This window comes from Triticum urartu, chromosome 4A, assembly GCF_056163025.1.
Source record: "Triticum urartu cultivar PI428250 chromosome 4A, HENAU_Tu73, whole genome shotgun sequence".
Classification (NCBI taxonomy): Eukaryota; Viridiplantae; Streptophyta; class Magnoliopsida; order Poales; family Poaceae; genus Triticum; species Triticum urartu.
This window is the reverse complement of record NC_141876.1, coordinates 585023134-585042772: the sequence shown is the minus strand read 5'-3', so window position 1 is coordinate 585042772 and position 19639 is coordinate 585023134. Positions and strand designations below refer to the sequence as shown.

At 57.9% G+C, this 19639-nt stretch overlaps 1 protein-coding gene and 1 pseudogene across 1 annotated transcript; both read right to left on the bottom strand.

The window, feature by feature from the left end:
- The window catches only part of LOC125552987 (BTB/POZ domain-containing protein POB1-like), a 102908-nt pseudogene that overhangs the window by 45958 nt on the left and 37311 nt on the right, over positions 1-19639 (bottom strand).
- On the bottom strand, positions 14573-15498 carry LOC147976848 (uncharacterized). Its single transcript, XM_087519867.1, has 2 exons — positions 15456-15498; positions 14573-15360 (listed from the first exon to the last, which is right to left on the bottom strand). Exons 1-2 carry the CDS (start codon positions 15496-15498, stop codon positions 14573-14575), a joined length of 831 nt encoding a protein of 276 aa, XP_087375993.1.

The window sequence follows — 19639 nt, the reverse complement described above, 5'->3', positions numbered from 1 at the left end:
ACGGTACTCACGGTACGATGCGTTTGCTGGACCAAGATCGAGCTGGCGGATCTCGGAGTGCTCAAGACCAGCATGCACGCCAACATGCTGGCACGAGCGAGGCACGATCGCCTGGACGGGATACTGCTCCTTCTAACATAGTTAGAAGTCCGAGCATATCCCGCTCCTCGCACCGTTCGCCACCGCCACCCGCCACTCCAGCAGAAGCTTTGGCGCGAGCTCAACTGCTCCTGGACTACCCTCCAACGGCAGACAAGATCGACGACTGGAGGGCCACCATTCAGAATCTCATCGGCTTCGCCAACGGCAACGCTCAACGGTAGCCGAGCACGTCGCAGTCGCGGCAAGTCAGCCAGGCACGAGCCGGTGGCGACAAGACCGGTGGGGGTGCAACCACTGTGCACTCTCCGCCCCGAAGGCCAAGATCGCCGACTCGCCGGATCCACCTCGACAGCGACTCGACCGCGTCATCAGATCCACGAGCTCGTCACGACCAGCGCCAAGTTCTTCATGAACGACAACAAGAAGACGCTCGTACTCGCATCGAGCGCCGAAGAGAAGCGCGACGTCAATCGGACCAGCGCGCTGGGCCCTCTGTCGACATGCATGCGCCAGGGGAACCAGGTGACTTGCCATACGCGGTAGGTTGCCCTGCGTTTACCCGTGAGCTGCGGCAAGTCCAGTGGCCCAGCACGAAGAATTTCAAGCCAGACGTACCAGAGAAGTACGACGACAAGTCGCATACGTCGGAGTTCCTCAGCATCTACACCATCGCGGTGCATGCTGCCGGGGGACGAGACGACAAGATCCTTGCCAACTACTTCCCGCTGGTGCTCAAGCCCAACGTCAGGTCCTGGCTCATGCACTTGCCGGACAACTCCATATCCTCCTGGGCAGACCTATGCCATCAGTTTGTCGGCGCCTTTACAGGCGGCCACAAACCTCATGGCCAAGAGAGTGACCTTCCCCTGCTCGCCCAGAAGGAAGGAGAGCCCCTGCGCAAGTACATTCAGAGATTCAGCCGTGTACAGCACAACATCCCAGATATCCACCCTGCCGCGGTCATCAGCGCATTCCATCAGAACGTGCGTAACCGCAGGATGCGGGAGGAGATGGCGATGTGTAGGATCAGAGACGTCAGTGAGCTGTATGCCCTAGCCGACAAGTGTGCACGTGCTGAGGAAGGGAGGAAACTCCCCAGAGAGAATATAGGAGCAGGAGGATCTGACAGCGAGGATGCTGCCCCGGCAAAGAAAAACCGGCGGGGGAACAACAGGAAGAAGAAAGGCAAAGATGTGCTAGTCGTTGAGCAGTCTGTCAACGAAGGTGGCGCCAAGAAAGCCAAAGCTGGTAGCTCCGGCAAGGAGATTGCCGCATGCACCAACTGCCAGGCTGTGGCGATCGCCGACAAGCAGGACGGCACCGACAAGCAGTACTGCAAGATCCACCGCACCAAGGGCCATGACCTCCAGAGCTGCAAGAAGGTCGAGCAGCTTGTCCAGCAGCAAAAGGCTGAATACGAGCGACGCGACAAGGAGAGGGCCCAAGGAGGCGCTGGAGAATCCAGCAAGAAGCGCGCCGGCCGGGGAGGACGCCGCGGCAAGGCCAAGCAGCGGCAAGGAGACATACCTCCCCGCGGCCGCGATAAGGATGAAGATGACAACGACGACGAAGACATGGATGATGTCGAGAACAGTGAGCAGGAGTTCCAAAAAGCCACAGAGGTCTTGTGCGTTGACGGCGGTGCTTCTCTGCATACTTCGCACCGCCAACTCAAGCAGTGGGTGCGGGAAGTCAATGCGGCGGAACCACCTGTCGAGTCATGCAAGCTTCTGAAATGGTCCAGCACGCCTATCATCTTTGATATTGAGGACCACCCTGATCGCACAACTGCGGTCGGGTGCTTGCTGATGTTGGTTTCACCAACTATCCACAACCTCAAGGTCACTAAGATGCTAGTTGACGGCGGGGCCGGCTTGAACCTAATCTCCTCCGCTGTATTCCAGAAACTCCAGATCCCTGACAGCGATCTTGAAGAGACCGGCACATTCCAAGGAATCAACCCGGGAAGGAGCAAGCCGAAGGGAAAGGTCACGTTGCCAGTAACATTTGGCAGTGAGTTGAACTTCAGGACTGAGAGGGTCACTTTTGACGTTGCCGATTTTCCATTGCCTTACAATGGGATAATCGGCCGTCCAGCACTCGCCAAGTTCATGGCAGCCTCTCACTACGCATACAACATGCTGAAGATGCCAGGCCCGATAAGCGTCATCTCTGTCCCTGGCGACAAGAAGGATGCTCTTATCTGCGCCGACAAGATCTACCAGGAAGCGGCAGCCGCAGCAGATCGCAAATCACTTGCCGTTGAAGCTCCCGGAGGGAAGAAGATCAAGTCCGGCAAGAGTTCTGATGCCCACTCCGGCAAGCGCACCTCTTCGGAGTGTTGCGCTGCCGTCGAGGACGCACCATCGAGCTCCACCGGCAAGTGTAAGAAGACAATGGCAGCTCCGCCAGAGACCAAGAAGGTGTCCGCCAAGGAGGACGGCACTGGTGGTACCTTCACCATCAGTGCCACTCTCGACCCTAAATAGGAAAGCGCCCTCATTGCTTTCCTGCGGGCGAATGTCGACGTGTTTGCGTGGCAACCGTCTGACATCCCCGGTGTTCCCAGGAAAGTAATTGAGCACCATCTTGCCGTTTGTCCTCATGCGCGGCCCGTCAAGTAGAAGGTCAGGAAGCAAGCAGTGGAGCACCAAGAATTCATCGCAGAAGAGATCAAGAAGTTGGAAGCAGCAGGCCTTGTCAGAGGAGTGCTCCATCCTACGTGGTTGGCCAATCCTGTTGTCGTGCGCAAGGCGAACGGGAAATGGAGACTTTGTATCGACTTTACCGATGTTAACAAAGCTTGTCCCAAAGACCCATTTCCTTTGCCGCACATTGACCAGATTGTTGACTCCACAGCCGGATGTGATTTGCTTTCATTTCTTGATGCATACTCAGGATACCATCAGATCTTCATGGCAGAAGAGGATGAGGAGAAGACCGCATTCATTACTCCATGTGGCACGTACTGTTTCATACGGATGCCTTTCGGATTAAAAAATGCTGGTTCAACATTTGCAAGGGTAGCCCATGTCGCTCTCGAGCCGCAAATACACAGAAATGTGGAAGCCTACATGGATGACATAGTGGTCAAGAGCAAGGACAAGGCAACTCTGATCCAAGATTTAGACGAGATCTTTGCAAATCTGCGCAAGATCAGCCTCAAGCTCAACCCCGAGAAGTGTGTGTTTGGAGTCCCCTCCGGCAAGCTTCTCGGGTTCTTCGTGTCTCAGCGGGGAATCGAAGCCAATCCCGACAAGATCAAGGCCATTGAGCAGATCGAAGCACCAAACCAAGTCAAGGATGTACAAAGACTTGCCGGTTGCATGGCTGCTCTCAGCAGGTTTATCTCTAGGTCTGCTGAGCGCGCCCTGCCGTTTTTCAAATTATTGAAAAAGGCAGGTCCAATGAAATGGACTCCGGAAGCGGAGGCTGCACTGCAAGACTTGAAGAGATACCTGTCCTCCCCTCCAATACTTGTCGCACCTAAGCCACAAGAGAAGTTGCTGCTGTATATAGAGGCAACCAATCAAGTGGTTAGTGCTGCGTTAGTAGCAGAGAGGGAGGCAGATGATGAGCCAGCAACCACGGCAGGCGCATCCAGCGACAAGCAGGGGGCTTCCCCGACAAGCTCTGGTCCCGATAAGGATGGATCTGCGCAGACGCGCGAGGAGATACAGAAGAGAATGGTACAGCGCCCAGTTTACTTTGTCAGTTCCCTTCTGCAGGGGGCTAGGTCAAGGTACTCTGGCGTGCAGAAATTGCTTTTCGGCCTTCTCATGGCCTCGAGAAAGCTGCGCCATTACTTCCAAGCACACGAGATCACAGTTGTCACTCGCTTTCCGCTGAAGAGGATTCTACAGAATCCAGAAGCGACAGGCAGGATTGTTGAGTGGGCGCTGGAACTGTCAAGCTTTGGCCTCAAGTTTAGAGTACTTCAACTATCCAAAGCAGAGCATTGGCAGAATTCATAGCAGAATGGACGCCAACATCAGATGAAGAAATTCCAGAAACGAGCATCCCCGTCAAGGAAGCAAGCAAAGAGTGGCTGATGTACTTTGATGGTGCCTTTTCGCTTCAAGGCGCCGGCGCTGGCGTGCTGCTTGTCGCACCCACCGGAGAGCACCTCAAGTACGTAGTCCAGATGCACTTTCCCAAGGAGCAAGCAACGAACAATACTGCTGAGTATGAAGGCTTGCTTGCTGGTCTCAGGATCGCGGCAGACCTTGGGATCAAGAAGCTCATTGTCAGGGGTGACTCGCAGCTTGTCGTCCGCCAAGTGAACAAGAGCTATCAGAGTCCGTTGATGGAAGCCTACGTCGACGAAGTGAGAAAGCTAGAAGAACACTTTGACGGCCTACAGATGGAGCGTGTTCCAAGAGCTCAGAACACCGTTGCCGATGGCCTGTCAAAGTGCGCCGCACTTAAGTTACCTGTGGAATGAGGGATCTTTGTGCTCAAGCTGACTCAACCGTCCGTAATGCCATCAACTGGACAGAGCAAGAAGAGGAAGTTGATTTCTGGTGACTATTTTCCGGCAGAGCTTCCCGAAGCCGCCGCCAAGAAGGTCCCCAAGATCAACACTAAAAACACTGAGGAGCAATATGCTCCGGCAAACCCTAGGGTTTGTTCCGTTGAAGCAGAAGCTCCCGACAAGTTTTGCTCCGGCAAGCTTGCCGGGGAACGTCAAGCTCCGGCAGAGCCGCAGGTTCTCGCCGTAGAAGCGGATGTTCCCGCAGCAGCAGATTTGCCTTTAGTCCTTGTTGTCGAGCCACAAGCTCCAGCATGGGCGCAGCAGATTGTCCGTTTCCTTCAGACAGGAGAACTTCCCGAAGAGCAAGAAGAAGCGGAAAGAGTAGCCCGGCAGTCAAGTATGTACCAGTTTGTCGACAAGACACTGTACAGAAGAAGACTCAACGGTGTGAAATTGAAGTGTATTCACCGGGAAGACGGATAAAAGCTGTTGGCAGAGATACATGGAGGCATATGTGGACACCACATTGGTGCAAGAGCACTTGTCGGCAAAGCATTCCGGCAAGGTTTCTTTTGGCCGACAGCCCTCCAGGATGCAACTGCACAAGTAACCAAGTGTGAAGCGTGCCAGTTCCATTCCAAGCAGATACACCAACCAGCTCAAGCTCTCCAGACGATCCCTTTATCCTGGCCATTTTCGGTCTGGGGGCTCGACATCCTCGGCCCCTTTCCCCGAGCAGTCGGGGGCTTTGAGTACTTGTACGTTGCAATCGACAAGTTCACAAAGTGGCCGGAAGTGGAACCACTGAGGAAGGTGACAGCACAGTCAGCAGTCAAGTTCTTCAGGTCGATTGTTTGCCGCTTCGGGATCCCTAACAGGATAATCACCGACAACGGTACGCAATTCACGAGCCGCACCTTCATGCAGTACGTCCAAGATCTTGGTGCCAAGGTCTGCTTCGCTTCTGTTGCTCACCCGAGAAGCAACGGTCAAGCGGAGAGGGCAAATGCTGAAGTGCTGCGTGGGCTCAAGACCAGAACTTTCGACAGGCTGCACAAGTGCGGAAGAAACTGGATCGAGAAGCTGCCGGTGGTTCTTTGGTCGATCAGGACGACGCCAAATCGAGCCACTAGCCAGACACCTTTTGCTCTAGTCTATGGAGCAGAGGCAGTTCTCCCCACGGAACTCGTATACGGGTCACCTCGAGTGCTCGCTTATAATGAGCTTGAGCAAGAGCAGCTGCGACAAGATGACACGCTGCTCCTTGAGGAAGACCGTCTTCAGGCTGCTGTACGAGCTGCTCGCTACCAGCAAGCTTTGCGCCGCGACCATTGCCGCAAAGATAACGCCAGAAGTCTCGAGGAAGGCGACCTTGTTCTTCGGCGTGTTCAGTCCGCCAAGAATTCCAACAAGTTGACGCCGAACTGGGAAGGCCCTTACCGGGTGAAACGAGTCACTAGGCCTGGCGCTGTCCGCATTGAGACCGAAGATGCCATTCCGGTGAGCAACTCCTGGAACATTGAGCATCTTCGTAAGTTTTACCCGTAAGGCGCGGTTGCCGGAACCCATTCCGGCAACCACCTTTTGTACAAGTCTTGCCGCTGTTGCATGTAATCCTTTGTACAAAGCCGGGCGCAGACCCCGTGCATAAGTAAAGCTCATGTGCCCCGCACATCTTCTCAATTTCATGCTTTCTATTTTTTGCATATGTGATCTGACACTTTGTGCAGCACCTACTCCCCGGTAAGCAATAACGAGCCGTAAGGCTCCGTATCTTTATTTTCTCCTCTTTCTTTTTTCTCAAGGAAAGGAAGGTTCCCTCGCCCACAAGTTTGCCGGGGGGAAAGGAGAAGATAATGGTATGGACCAGGCATCGTTCAAGAAAAGTTTCGCCTTACCGGGAAGCAAACAACAGAAAAGCTAAGTTGCCAAAGTTTGAGCAATCAGATTTTAAATTTTTTTAAGTTATCTCCCTTGAACGACCGCACTTTGTATGGAAAAGCTGTGCGCGGAGGAACCAACTCGTAGCTAGTTGCGCCCTTACTTTGTTTCGAGTCCGCTCAACAGCTTAAGTGAGCTGCGACTAGTTGCGACAAGGTTTCTTGTCGGTAACGGCACCGCCAGCAGGCTGCTGACGTTCCGCACTCAGCGCTCGCGGCTAAGGTGCCTGCACCGGCAAGTTCCCTAAAAGCGTAGGGCAAAAACATACAAAGGGAGGAATCAAGTAAAGGGAATAACATTGCAATCATTACCCAGAATAGAGTTATATTACAAGATAGCTTGTCGCGGCTCTAACAGATTGTTTTCATAACATGGCCAGCAGCGACAAGAAAAGAAGAAAACGAGCGACCTAGTCTACGCGATCGCCCTCGATCCTCTTGATCCCGCTCACCTTGTCCACAATGGGTGCGACAAGGGTCTTGAGCGCCTCCAGATCAGCATCCGGCGGCAGGGTCTTGAGGACGTTGGTGAGGTTGAGGCCCGGATTGCGGAAGGCCACCTTCACCAACACTTTTTGAAGAGCTCCCACGCAGATCTTGCGCGACTCGTCGGCCAGCTGCTTTGGGATCCTCTCCCGGAGTCGTTGGAGTGCCGTCGCCACGCCTTTGAAAAACAAGGTGAGCTTGGCGCTGGGTTGGAGGTTCTCATCAGAGGGATACCCGAGATCCTCCACCCCCAGCTACGCCAGCTCCCTGTCAACATCTGCGGCAGCACTCACGAGGCTCTCCGTCCAGTGCTCCACATTCTCCCTGAAAGCATTCTGGGCGGCGGCAACACTCTCCAGCAGCGCCTTGTCGGCCTTGATCTCCTCCTTCAAGGCCACCTCCTACTCCTTCACGCCGTCCAGCGTCTTGGTCAAAGTGGTCAACTTCAACTCAAGATCCGTGTTGGAGTCCTTGGCGGCGCTAAGCTCTTTGCCCTTCTCGGCGAGATCGGCCTCCAGCTGCGCCACCTTCGTCTCCAGCTCCTTCTTGGCGGCCTCGGCAACTGCGGCAGCATCCTCTGCTTGCTTAAGGGCTCCGCCGAATTGTTGCTCATGCGCAGCAAGATCCTCCTCGTGGGCGTCAAGGTTGACTTTCCGCTGCGCCAGCTCGCCCTCCTGTGCAGACAGCTTTTCAGCGGCAAGCCGCTGTTGCTCTTCAACTTCGGCCTTCTCGAGGAAGAAGGCCTTCTGCGCTTCGGCGAGTTGCTCCCGCTCCTCTGCCAGGGATCGGAGAGCTTCCTGGGTGAGACTCCGGAGCTCCCCTGCGCGCTTCTCGATGTCCACTTCCGCCTTCGCGGCAAGTGCCTCACGGGATTCCAGCTTGGCTTGCCGCGCGCGGTAGAGCGACAACAGCTTCCGCAGCAGCCGCTCCTCCTCAGGCTCGCCGCTGCTGCTGCTCGGCGCATCAACCAGCGTCAGCCCAGCGGAGGCGAGCACCTCTCCGTCGAAGCTCTCTCCTTCAACCGGTGCCCTGGAGCTTGACGCCCAGGGGAGGTTGATGAAGACGCCATCGCCGGCCTTCAAGTAGACGCCTGGCTGGGGCTCTTCGGAGCCTGGCGCTGCGGCAGCGGCGGACGGGTCGGCGGTCGACGTAGCGCCTGGCGCTCCTGCGGCCTCAGGGCCATCAGTGCGATCGCCAGACCCCTCGCCAGTTGCTGCGGCGGCAGCCTTGGCGGCCTCTGCGCCGGCGGGATCGTCAGCACCGGCTGCTTCTTCGGTGGCAGCAACGTCGTCGGCAGCAACCTCGGTCTCCATCGGCTCCGTAGCAGATGGGTCTGACAGCCGGAAAAGGGAGAAAAGTCAAGCAAAAACCCAAGAAGGTCAAAAGAAGAAGAACCCAAGGGAAGTCTTGCAGCGAAAGGATTACCTGTACTGGGTTCTGCAGTCGTGGTCTCCGCCGTCGGGGGGCCGCTGGTGCTGTCCCTTGTCGGAGACTTCTCCCTTATCGGAAAGCTCTCCCTTGCCGGAGGACTCTCCCTTGGCTCTTGGTGGGGCTGCTCTGCTCCTACGCAAACCAACAGTCAGATATCAGCAAAGACAGAGTATCCATGCGCACCTCACAGCGGAAAGCAAACCATATACTTACGCTGGGGGCTACTCTAGAGAAAAGTTGCCGGGTCCGGCAAGGTTGTCTCGGGCGCACCCCCTGCTGTCGCAGTGGGTTCGTCCTCGATGACGATCACCGGGACCTTGGCTCTCTTCGCTGCTCTCTGGGCCAGAGTCCTGAAAAGGAATAAGTTCAGAGTAAAGCAAATGAGATACAAGACAAACAGCAAGAATTGAAGAACTACAAGTACAACAAGAAGATCTTACTCTTCTTCTTCCTCGTCGGAGCTGAACGCGGAGAAGTCGAAATCCGGCTCATGCCCGGCGTGATGAGGCGCAGGAGTAGTTTCCCTTGGCCGCTTGGCGGGAACGGTGGCGGTGGTCTGAGACGACCCCGCTCCGGTTGCCGTCGCGACGCGAGAAGCGGCAGGAGCAGAAGCGGTGGTCCGGCTAGACCCCGCTCCAGTTGCCGTCGCAGCATGAGGTGCTCCCGCGGCAACGGTGTTTGCCGCGGTGGAGCGTGTCACGCGGCGCGGCGACTGTTGACCCACCTGCCGCTCCGCTACGTCACCGGCCTTGCGGAGACGCCTTCTTGGTGGGGATGGAGGCTCTGCTTGCGGCGAGCTGCCCGAAGATGAGGAGGAGGAGGAGTTGATTTCCAGCGAGCCGCTCGTATCAATCCAGCACCAGTCTGCTCTCCATTCCTCCCACTTGCCGCGGAACTCTCCCTCCAGATAAGTGTCCTTCTTGCCGACCCTTGAGATCCAGGCGATCCCGCCGGATAAAGGCTCTCCTCTCTCTACTCGGGGCATAAAGAGGTGGCGAAAAAGGGCTACATTGGTATGGAATCCGACAAAGTTTTCGTAGAGATGTGCGAAAACTGCCATGGTCAGAACGGCATTGGGGGTGAAGTCAAGGAGGTGGAACCCGTAGGTGTTCATGATATCGCAGAAGAACTCAGAGAAGGGCGGGCAGAGCCCGCAGTAAAAGAACAAGGCGAAGAAAGGGTATCCGTTTGGAGCCGTCTTCCAAGCGGCGGCGGGAAGTACCTTCGTGCGCGGATGCGTTCGCGTCTCCGTCGACCAGAAGAGGTAGTAGTTCTCCCTCAGCTCCCTCGCGGCGAGCTTGGGAGGGAAGACCGCCCGCTCCTTTCGCAGCGCCGCAAGCCGCTGCGCCTCGGTCGACTTCACAACCTTCCCCTTGTCGGCTTTTGGAGCCATGGCGGAAGTGGTGGAGGAGGTCGACGGCATTGGTGGTGCTAGTGGCGATGGGGGGCGGAGCGCTGCTCTCTTTCGACTTTGGGAAGACAAGGGAGCGGCGGAGATTTCCGAGATTGAAGCAGCAACTGGCGAATGGGCGAACTACCCCTGTTTCCTCTGCTTATAAAGAGGGAGGGGGCGGACGTTCCGCATTTCCGAATAAAGAAACCACCCACGATCTCTCCCGCGACGCCGCATTCAACGCGTGCCGTTCGGGGAGGGCGCGGTGGATACGGAGAGAGATACGGCGTAACCTAGGCCGCGCGTGCCCTGTTTTGGGCCTGGTCCAACAGCGCTCGACACCGTGTATGGCCCAGGCCCGGGGGCTCCTGTCGGTGTACGAGAGTAGGGGTACCCTAGTATCCCGAACTTGTGCACGGGCAGTCGCAGCATCCCGCGGCAAGGCTTGCCGGGTGACCGCCAAGGTCCTCCGTGGTTCCTTTGGAGCCATTCAAGAACAAAGTATCCAAGCCAAGGAGACAAGACCCGGCAAGAGGAGCTTGCCAGGAAGGCCAACCAAGGCAAGGCGCTTAAGGAGACAAGACCCCGGCAAGAGGAGCTTGCCGGGAAGGCCACCCAAGGCATCTCAAGGAGCTTGCCGCGACGCGCCACGCGTCCCGGCAAGGCCCGGTGAGCGACAAGCTCCCGGGCGCGACAAGACAACAACCGCGGCAAGGCGCTTCCCGCGGCAAGCCACCACTCTGCCCGCGCTCCAGCACATCCACCAACGTGTCGCTCTGGGACCCTTCCAGGCGTACATGGCGGGAGGCTGTGCAGCCAGCGGCGTGCGGTGGCAAGCGGCGCTGACAAGATTGCCATCGTGGCAAGCGGTGGCGTCCCTGACGATCCCTTTTACACTATTTAGGCGACGCAGACGGGCATTTAATGCCCTTGTCCCCTGCCATCAGGGTTAGGTATGATACACTGTAGCAGGTAGCTGTACCAACCGCAGCACCTTTCCTTTTTTACCCTTTGTCCCCGTTGCCACCTGTGGGTGACCCCTTGAGCATATAAAAGGAGGCCCATGCGCAACGTAGAGGGGGGTTCGGAAAAACAGAACACTCACGCTCGGTCTCGTTAGCTGCTGGTGTGAACTGTAGCACTCCACGCTCCGAGCAAGAACTCAATACAAACCACAAAGCAGGAGTAGGGTTTTAAGCATCCGTGCGGCCCGAACCTGGGTAAACTGCTTGTGTGTTTCGCCTCGATCTGCTCTTCGTGCGACCTCCGCCCCCGCCGAACCGAAAGGGACTCGGCCCGCCGGTCCCATAGGTGTTCGCGGATTAGTCCCCCGACACCAGCCGCCCAGCTCCTTGGCTTCCTGGTCTCTGAACGCGGCATAGAATGCAACCTAGTAAAGATCAAGGCCATTGAGAGAATGGAGGTACCCAGCCGACTGCTGGATGTGCAAAAGTTCACCGGCTGCCTGGCGTCCATCAGCTGATTCATCAGTCGGCTGGGCGAGAAAGCTCTCCCTTATACCAACTCATGAAGAAGACCACTTTTTCGAGTGGAACCATAAGGCAGACGAAGCTTTTCTCCAGTTGAAGAAGATGCTGACTACTCCACCTGTCCTGGCGGCTCCGACTCCCAAGGAACCTATGCTCTTGTACATCGCCGCCACCAGCCGGGTAGTCAGCACGGTCATTGTAGTGGAACACAAGGAGGAAGGCACGGCACTACCTATCCAGAGACCGGTATATTACCTGAGCGAAGTACTGTCGACCTCCAAGCAGAACTACCCCCACTACCAGAAGATGTGCTATGGCGTACACTTTACTGCCAAGAAATTGAAGCCTTACTTTCAAGAGCATCCAATCACGGTGGTCTGCACGGCCTCGCTTGCCGAGATCATTGGTAGCCGAGATGCTTCTGGCCGAGTGGCCAAGTGGGCCATAGAGCTGGCTCCTTACACCATCCACTACCAGCCCCGCACTGCTATCAAGTCACAAGCACTGGCCGACTTCCTCGTCGACTGGGCCGAGACCCAGTACCTACCTCCAGCGCCTGACTCCACCCATTTGCGGATGCATTTCGACGGCTCCAAGACGCGCACCGGCTTGGGAGCTGGCGTCGTCCTCACCTCTCCTAAAGGCGACAAGCTCAAATACGCACTGCAAATCCATTTTGCCGCCTCCAACAACGTCGCCGAGTAAGAGGCGCTCATTCACGGGCTCCGGCTTGCCAAAGAACTTGGCATCCGCCAGATCTTGTGTTATGGCGACTCGGACTTAGTGGTCCAGCAGTCATCTGGCGACTGGGACGCGAAAGATGCAAACATGGCGAGTTACCGTTTCCTCGTGCAGCAACTCAGCAGGTATTTCGAAGGGTGCGAGTTCCTCCATGTGCCATGAAACGACAACGACCAAGCAGACGCCTTGGCATGAATCGGCTCTACCCACCAAGCAATACCATCCGGCGTCGCCCTTCAACGCCTCATCAAGCCGTCTGTCAAGCCTTCACTAGAATCAGACTCCATTTTTGTGCCGGCTCCTCCCGAAGACGTCGGATCCGACTACAGAGCTCCGGCAGATGGTACGGGGATTTTGGCAGATGGCTCCAAAGCCGCCACAGTCGAACTCGGCCCGGGGACTGCGGCAGCGGACTCAAAGACTCCAGAACTCGACCCAAGGGCCGCGCCAGTCAGCCTGGGGACTTCATTAACCCAGCAAGCAGTTGTTGACTCCAACCCGCCGCCTCCCAGCCCAACCGCCCTCGTCCAAGTCGCAGTTCTGGCAGTCGAAGAAATAGCAGCACCCTCATGGGCCCAGCCCATCCTCAAATTCCTGGTGAGCAAAGAGCTGCCGACTGATGAGACCTCAGCTCGGCAAATACAACACCGAGCGGCAGCCTACACCATAATCAACAGAGAGCTGGTCAGGCGCAGCGTCACTGGTGTCTACCAGCGCTGCGTAGAGCCAGAGCAAGGCCAAGCAATTCTCAAAGACATCCATCAAGGCGAGTGCAGCCACCATGCGGCTTCGAGAGCACTCGTCCCCGAAGCCTTTCGACACGGTTTCTTCTGGCCGACTGCCCTAGAAGAGGCCAAGGAGTTGGTCCAAAAATGCAAAGGGTGCCAGAAGTTCAGCTCCAAGCCGCACCAGCCGGCTTCTGCACTCAAGACCATCCCCATTGCCTGGACTTTCGCAGTTTGGGTCTAGACATGGTGGGACCATTCAAGACAGCACAAGGTGGCTTAACTCACTTACTTGTCGCAGTGGACAAGTTCACCAAGTGGATAGAAGCGAAGCCAATCAAGAAGCTGAACGGTCTGACTGCTGTGACTTTCATCTCCGATATCACAATTCGGTATGGCATACCACACAACATCATCACCGACAATGGCACAAATTTTGCCAAAGGCGCCTTGGCCCGTTTTTGTGCAACACAGGGCATCCGACTGAACCTAGCGTCCGTCGCCCATCCACAGTCAAACGGTCAAGTGGAGCGAGCAAACGGCCTCATCCTGTCCGGCATCAAACCCCGGCTGATCGAGCCTCTGGAGCGCTCGGCTGGCTGCTGGCTCGACGAGCTACCAGCCGTCCTCTGGAGTCTGCGCATGACTCCAAACAAGTCAACCGGCTTCACGCCTTTCTTCATCGTCTACGGTGCCGAAGCCGTCATCCCAACGGATATAGAGTTCGACTCCCCACGAGTCACCATGTACACCGAGGAGGAAGCAGAAGAAGCACGACAAGACGGCGTCGATCTGCTGGAAGAGGGCCGGCTGTTGGCACTCAGCCGGTCCAGCATCTACCAACAGAGCCTGCGCCGATACCACAACAGGAAGGTCAACCCAAGATCTTTCCAAGAAGGCGACCTTGTGCTCCGGCTGATCCAGCGAACAGCCGGCCAGCAGAAGTACTAGGCAACGACTCCTACTACCTGATTAACGCTCAGAAGCCCCGAGCACGCAAGAGGGACGACTCCGGCAAGGAGACAGGGCGGCCATGGAATGCAAATCTCCTCTGAAGATTTTACAGTTGATGAAGTATGTACCACGCTACCTTTTGTATTAAAGTACCAAGACTTCGGGCCCCCCGAGACGAGCTCGGGGACTGCCCTCTTTTGTCTGTATGATAAAAATTATGCCTACAAGTATGTTACTCTTTGTTATGCCGCTTGGCACTGGGCTCGACAAGTCGGCCCAGGGACTTGCCGCCTTGCACTGTGAAATGCTTCCTGCAGCCGGACAAGTAGTGTGTAACACCTAAACCGTCTCCTGTCAGAAGCCGCAGCTCGCAGAAGCGACTGTACGGTGGGCAGAAGTAAGGTAGAATGGGTGTTCACATGAAAAATGGCTAAGGAATCAAAGCATAAAACATAGCTCAAGACGGTTTCCAGCCTTTTTTCACAAAGCGACTCTCGAATAGTCGGATTGCCGCCTTCTATTCAACTTGCTCAAAAACTCTTAAAAACGGCTAAGTACTTGCCTTCCCAAAGTAGCCAAGCATTTGATCCAGCGGCAGTCCGCAGAGCGGCTGTCCGATTGGCAAGGCAGGCAACTAAGAGAAAGCGGCAAAGGAAAAAAGCCAAAAGAGCAATGAGCAAGAAAAGATAGAACTCGGATAAATATATTTACATAACATAGGCCCTTGGCCGAATCTTCGAGCAGAAGTTCAAAATACACCCCGCGGGTGGAATTGTGCGAATCAACAAGTTCTTCAAAGACTACTGAAGCAGATAAAATAAAGGTAAAGCGGCAGCTTAGGAAGCAGCAGACGGATTCGGAGGGTTGGAGGAGGCGGCAGCGTCAGGCGTGGGGGCGGCTGGCTGGGTAGTCTCAGCTTGATCGCCTCTAGCGGCAGTCGGGTCGGTCGCACGCGGCTCGTTGCTGGAGGCGCGGTCGAGCTGAGGCTGGCCGTCTGCTCCATCTTCTGGTGCCTCCATCTCACCTCCGTCCTCCGCCTCGCCTTCCTCCTCGACGCTAGAGCCAATCACCTTTTCCGAATCCTCGCTGTAGTCTGGGTTCATCCCAAACCACTCTGGCGGTACCTCCTCGCCGTCTTCAGACCGCTCGGGGATGAAGATGCTGGTGTCGGTGTACTCGGCGATCACCGTAGCACGCTTGACGAGGGCGTCTTCCGTAGCTGCTAGCTCCGGCTTGGCCTCCGACCAAAGCGTGGCCAGCCGGTCCAGATCCAGCCCCGGATACCATGCCTTGACGAACTCCAAGCCTCGGCGCGCTCCAGCTCGGGCCGAAGAACCCTTCCAGGCCTCAAGACGACCAGCCGCGACCTCTAGCCAGTCGGCCGTCAGGCTGGGGGTGCGCGGAGCCTGCATATCCGGCCACAGGGCGGCAATCGCCTGGACACCGACACGCTGAAGCCGGCGCAACATCCGGTGAGTCGGCCGAAGGCGAGCCTCGATGCTCAGGATGTGCTCGTCAAGGGTTCGGGGGGCGTCGACGGCGATCTCTGCGCCCTCCGCCCTCCGACCTTCATGATCAGCCTCGATGGCTTGGATGGCGGCCTGCGAGTGCCCAGGAAAGAAGTCTGCCAAGACGGAAGAAACGAAGAAGCAAGTCAAAAACCAGGAGTCGGCACGACTTATAATAGGCGGCTCGAAGAAAGAAAGTAAAGAAACTCACCATCAATGATGTCTTCAATCTCATCGAAGCCGGAGGCCAGCATCGCCTCCTTGTCAGATCAGGAGGAGCGCTCGCTCGCGAACTCGGCCAGGAGGGCGGTTTCCATCTCTTCCGCCTCCCTCTGTGTCTTCGCAAGCATCTCCTTCTGCTCTGCCAATTGAGTGGCCAGCAGATCGTGCTCCTTGGCGAGCTTGCTGCACTCCTCCCCTTTGGCGCGCAATGCGGAGTTGGCTTCGCTCAGCTGCTGTTGAAGAGCAGCATTGGCCCCTGAAAAGAAGGAAGAAAGAAGGCGTTAAGTCATCAATAAAGAAGATCACCGGGGAGATCCGGCCCGACTGCTCAGCAGTCGGCCCGAATCACGGGGACTACAGCCCGCGGGTGCGCCAGCGCGCCCCCGCAAAGAAGAAAAAGGACTTACTCCGGCTCTCCGACAAATCGGCGGTCCGCTTGCCCAGCTCTTCAACGTTACGGTTGACGGCAGTGACGCGGAGGTTGTGGTAATCCTGCGTCAAGCGTTTCAGACAAAAAGTTAATACCCAGAGTTCATCAATTGGAGTTCCGGGCCGCCTGCTCAGCAGCCAGCCCGAAACTCGGGGACTACACCCAGTGGGTGCGCTGGCGCGCCCCCACAGAGAGGAACAAGGAAACAAGGACCAAAGGAAAAACATACCCGGACGGCTGCCCGCGACGCCAGGTACACCTTGGTGCAATTCTGGAGAGCGTCACTCTCAGCACGAAGCTTCGCCTGGACGTCCAGAAGCGCCTGGTTTAGCGGCCCTGTGCCGCCTCCCCGCACCCACCCAATGGGCGCGGCGCTCGTCGCTTCGGTGTCTGGGATCGCCGAGCTGGCGGTGCCGGCCTCCAGGGGGCGGGGTGCCGAACTCGCCTTCTCCAGATGGCGGCGCGTTGGTGAGCCGACTTGGAGGAGTAACCTCGCCATGGCCTCGTCTTCGGTCCGCGGCACCAGAGAGTCCGCTGGCTGCTTGCCTTGCGCACTCTCAGACGGCGGCAGAGGCGGCGGCGGAACGATCACGTCCGGCGTAAAGGGGTCGCCGCCTTCCCTCTCCACGACGGGGTTCTCGCCGCCGGCTTCCCCAGTCTGCCCCATGAACTCCGGAGGCGGCGGTGCGGAGTTCAGCAGGGTGACGAACACCGCCGATTGGCGGCGTGCGGCCTCCTCGGCCTGCCGCTTCGTCGCGGCGGCGGCTTCGGCCTCCGCCAGTTTTTTCTTGGCGGAGGCCTCCGCCCTATCGGCCTCCGCCTTCTCCAGGCGCATGGCCTCTTCTTCGTTGCGCTTCTCCCGCACATTCCGCTCTGTCGCCTCCCGGAGGTCAGCAGCGGGGTCAATCCGCCGAGTGGTGGCGGACGTCTCCGCTGACCCCATGACGGAGGCGGCGGTGACCCTCTCAAGAGTGAGGGGAGCCCTGAAGCAAGGGAAGCAAGCAAAAGACTCAGGCAAAGCCAAAAAGAAAGAATAAAGCATTGAGACAGAATACTCACGCGGAGACCAATGGCGGCTTCTTCACTTCCTTACGGAAGCGGATGGCCTTCGCGACCGCCTCGTCCCGCCGGGTCGCTGCAGCCGAACCCTTGGGTTTCTTTGGCTGACTGCCGAACAAGGTCGGCACGGCCCTGCGCTTCTTCCCGCCGCCTGGAGCACCCGGCGCGGTAGAAGAGCCCGCGCCAGGCTGGCTGGCTCCTGGCCGATGGCGGGGGGCGACTTCTCCCTCGGCTTCGTCGTCAGGCCAGTCAGTGAAAGTGGCCGAAGGCCTGAAGTCGCCTGCTGCTCCTCCTCCTCCCTCGGCATCGTCCTCCAGAGTGGCCGCCCCAAGATCGGGGTCGTCGACGTCGCTCTCTGCCCGGTCGGCAAGGAACTCGCGGGCCGGCCCCGAGGTGCCAGCTGGCGGGTGGAGGAGGGGATTCTGACCAAAGCTGACTAGTCAAAACAAACTCGGCGAGAAAGAAGACAATCCAAAGAAAGAAAGGAAATGCAACTCACCACGGGTGGGGGGTTGGCACGGGAGTATGGCTCCTTGCCGAACCGCCAATCCTCTAGGAGCTTGCTGTCCGAGAGGTAGTTCACCATGAAGGCCACCTCCTCGTGAGGCATGTCCTTGGTGCACATCCGACTCGGGTCGCGGTGCCCGCTCATTTGGCATATCATATGGGGGCGGCCTTGGAGCGGGAGAACTCGGCGCGCCACGAAGGCGGCCAGCAGGTCTGGACCAGTCAAGCCCTCCGACTGCGTCAGGACTCGGAGTCGCGCGATGGCGCCGGCTCCCGCAGGCGTCAGCGACTTGGCCCGATACGACCAGTTGGACAGTTTCCCAGCCGGCGGGCCGGCTTCGAAAGCCAGCAGGTTGACCCAGTCGCCCCTCACAGAGACGCTCCTGACATAGAAGGACGATCTCTACCACATCTTCACCGACTTTATCAGCGAGATGGAGGGGAAGGGGTTGTCGGCCCCCAACCTTCGCACGGCGATGAAAGCGCCGCATTGAGCCGGCACACCTGCAGCCTGGGTGCCGAGCTTGGAGAAGAAGAACTCCCCCCAGAGCTTGAGGGTGGGGAGGACTCTGAGGAAGCCTTCGCACAAGGCCACGAAGGCGGACAGCAGCACCACCATGTTGGGCGTGAGGTGGTGTGGCTGGAGGCCGTAGAACTCTAGGAAGGAGCGGAAGAAGCTGCTCGCCGGCAGCCCCAACACGTGCAGGCGGTGCGAGCGGAAGATGACCCGCTCGCCCCCCTGCGGCATGGGGGAAATCTCCCCCCTCGGCGCAAGACGCACCCGCAGGTGATCCTCGCCGGGGAGCCGACGAGTCCTGCGGAGGAACTCGATGTGGTCGTCGTGAACTTCGGAGCCGTCCCAGGTGCCGGAGCGCACCGGGGGAGGCACGGCGGCAGAGGAAGAGCTCATCGCGAGTTGATCGCCGCGGCGTTCGTTGAAGCTTGGGCGCGCGGCGGCGCGAAGAAGAAGAAGAAGGAGGAGAGCGAGGAGCAGTGAGAAGGAGGAGAGCGAGGAGTGGTGGGAAGGAGGAACACGCGTGCCCCCCTCTTTCCCCTACTTATAGCCTCGTGGGCTGCGAAGCCGAGGGGGCGGTCGTGGGATTTACTGCGCCCACGGCCCCACGACCCCCACGTTCCACGACAAATTTACTGCGCGCAGTAACTCCATGGGAATCCCAACCGTCCGCCGGGGCCGCGGCGGATCCGCTCAGGCACCGAGGCGCGGTAGTAGCGGGACCCGCCTATGGGCCTGTCCCGTCGCATGCGTAGGCTGGCAGAATGGCCCAGCCACGTGTCATCGCATGACAGGCCTAGAACGGGCGGCGGCCCGGAGGCTTAGCAAGCACGCTACTTGGATCCCGCCGCGACGTTCGAAATATTGTGCGAGTCAGAGTTGGGCGAATCCGACTCCTTCTAGCTGGCCCGGCGGAAGTCAACCAAGAGCCATGTGTTGAGCACCCGGAAAGAGAAACTGCCGTGGCTTCTCGGCCGATCGCCCGCGGCGCATCACCAGCTTCGGGGACTACTGTCGGAGTAATGGGCCACGGGTAGGCCAACCCGAGGCCTAGAACCTTTCAAGACATCGGGGCAGGCAGCGCCCCTCAAGAACCCAGGACGAAGAGCCGCCTTCGAGAAGTCGACAGCAAGATGGCCGACTGACCACTCACGGCCGAGTCCCAGGGACGACTTCAGGGAAAGCCGACTCCTGATTGGCGACTTCCAGAGAAGACGGCTTTGGGGAGTCGGCCTGTGACTCCAACAAACTCCATGACCTCATCAAGTGGGACGGGGCAGGGGAGTGGCTACAATGAAGCCCACTCCCGCCCATTACCAAGGGCAGGCATGGCCACAGCGCACCATACCCTGGAAGATCTCCGTGCGGCGTGGCACTGTTGCCATGCCGGCCCTGACATCAGCATCGCAGGACCGAATCCTGCACCCACGATGGCTTGTCTGTGCGGCCCAGAGACAGCGGGTCCCGCCAGTCAGTGAGACCCCAGGAGACGGCAAGAGGACCACCAATCGGACCCATCGAGAGTCGGCCCCGGGGAGTCGGCCGAGCCCTCCCCCGGGGCCCACGCGCCATTAATAAAGATGTGATGGAGAGTGGCAATAGTGATCGCCCGCCAGGCGGCAGGGCTGTTGCCACGACCTCATGATCAAGCCCACGTCATCAG

Bases quoted from the DNA above. Each gene is read 5' to 3' on its own strand.
- LOC147976848 (XM_087519867.1), bottom strand. From the start codon at position 15,498: ATGCTGGCCTCCGGCTTCGATGAGATTGAAGACATCATTGATG. The intron at 15,361-15,455 runs GTGAGTTTCTTT...CCGTCTTGGCAG, and splicing joins GATTGAAGACATCATTGATG to ACTTCTTTCCTGGGCACTCG.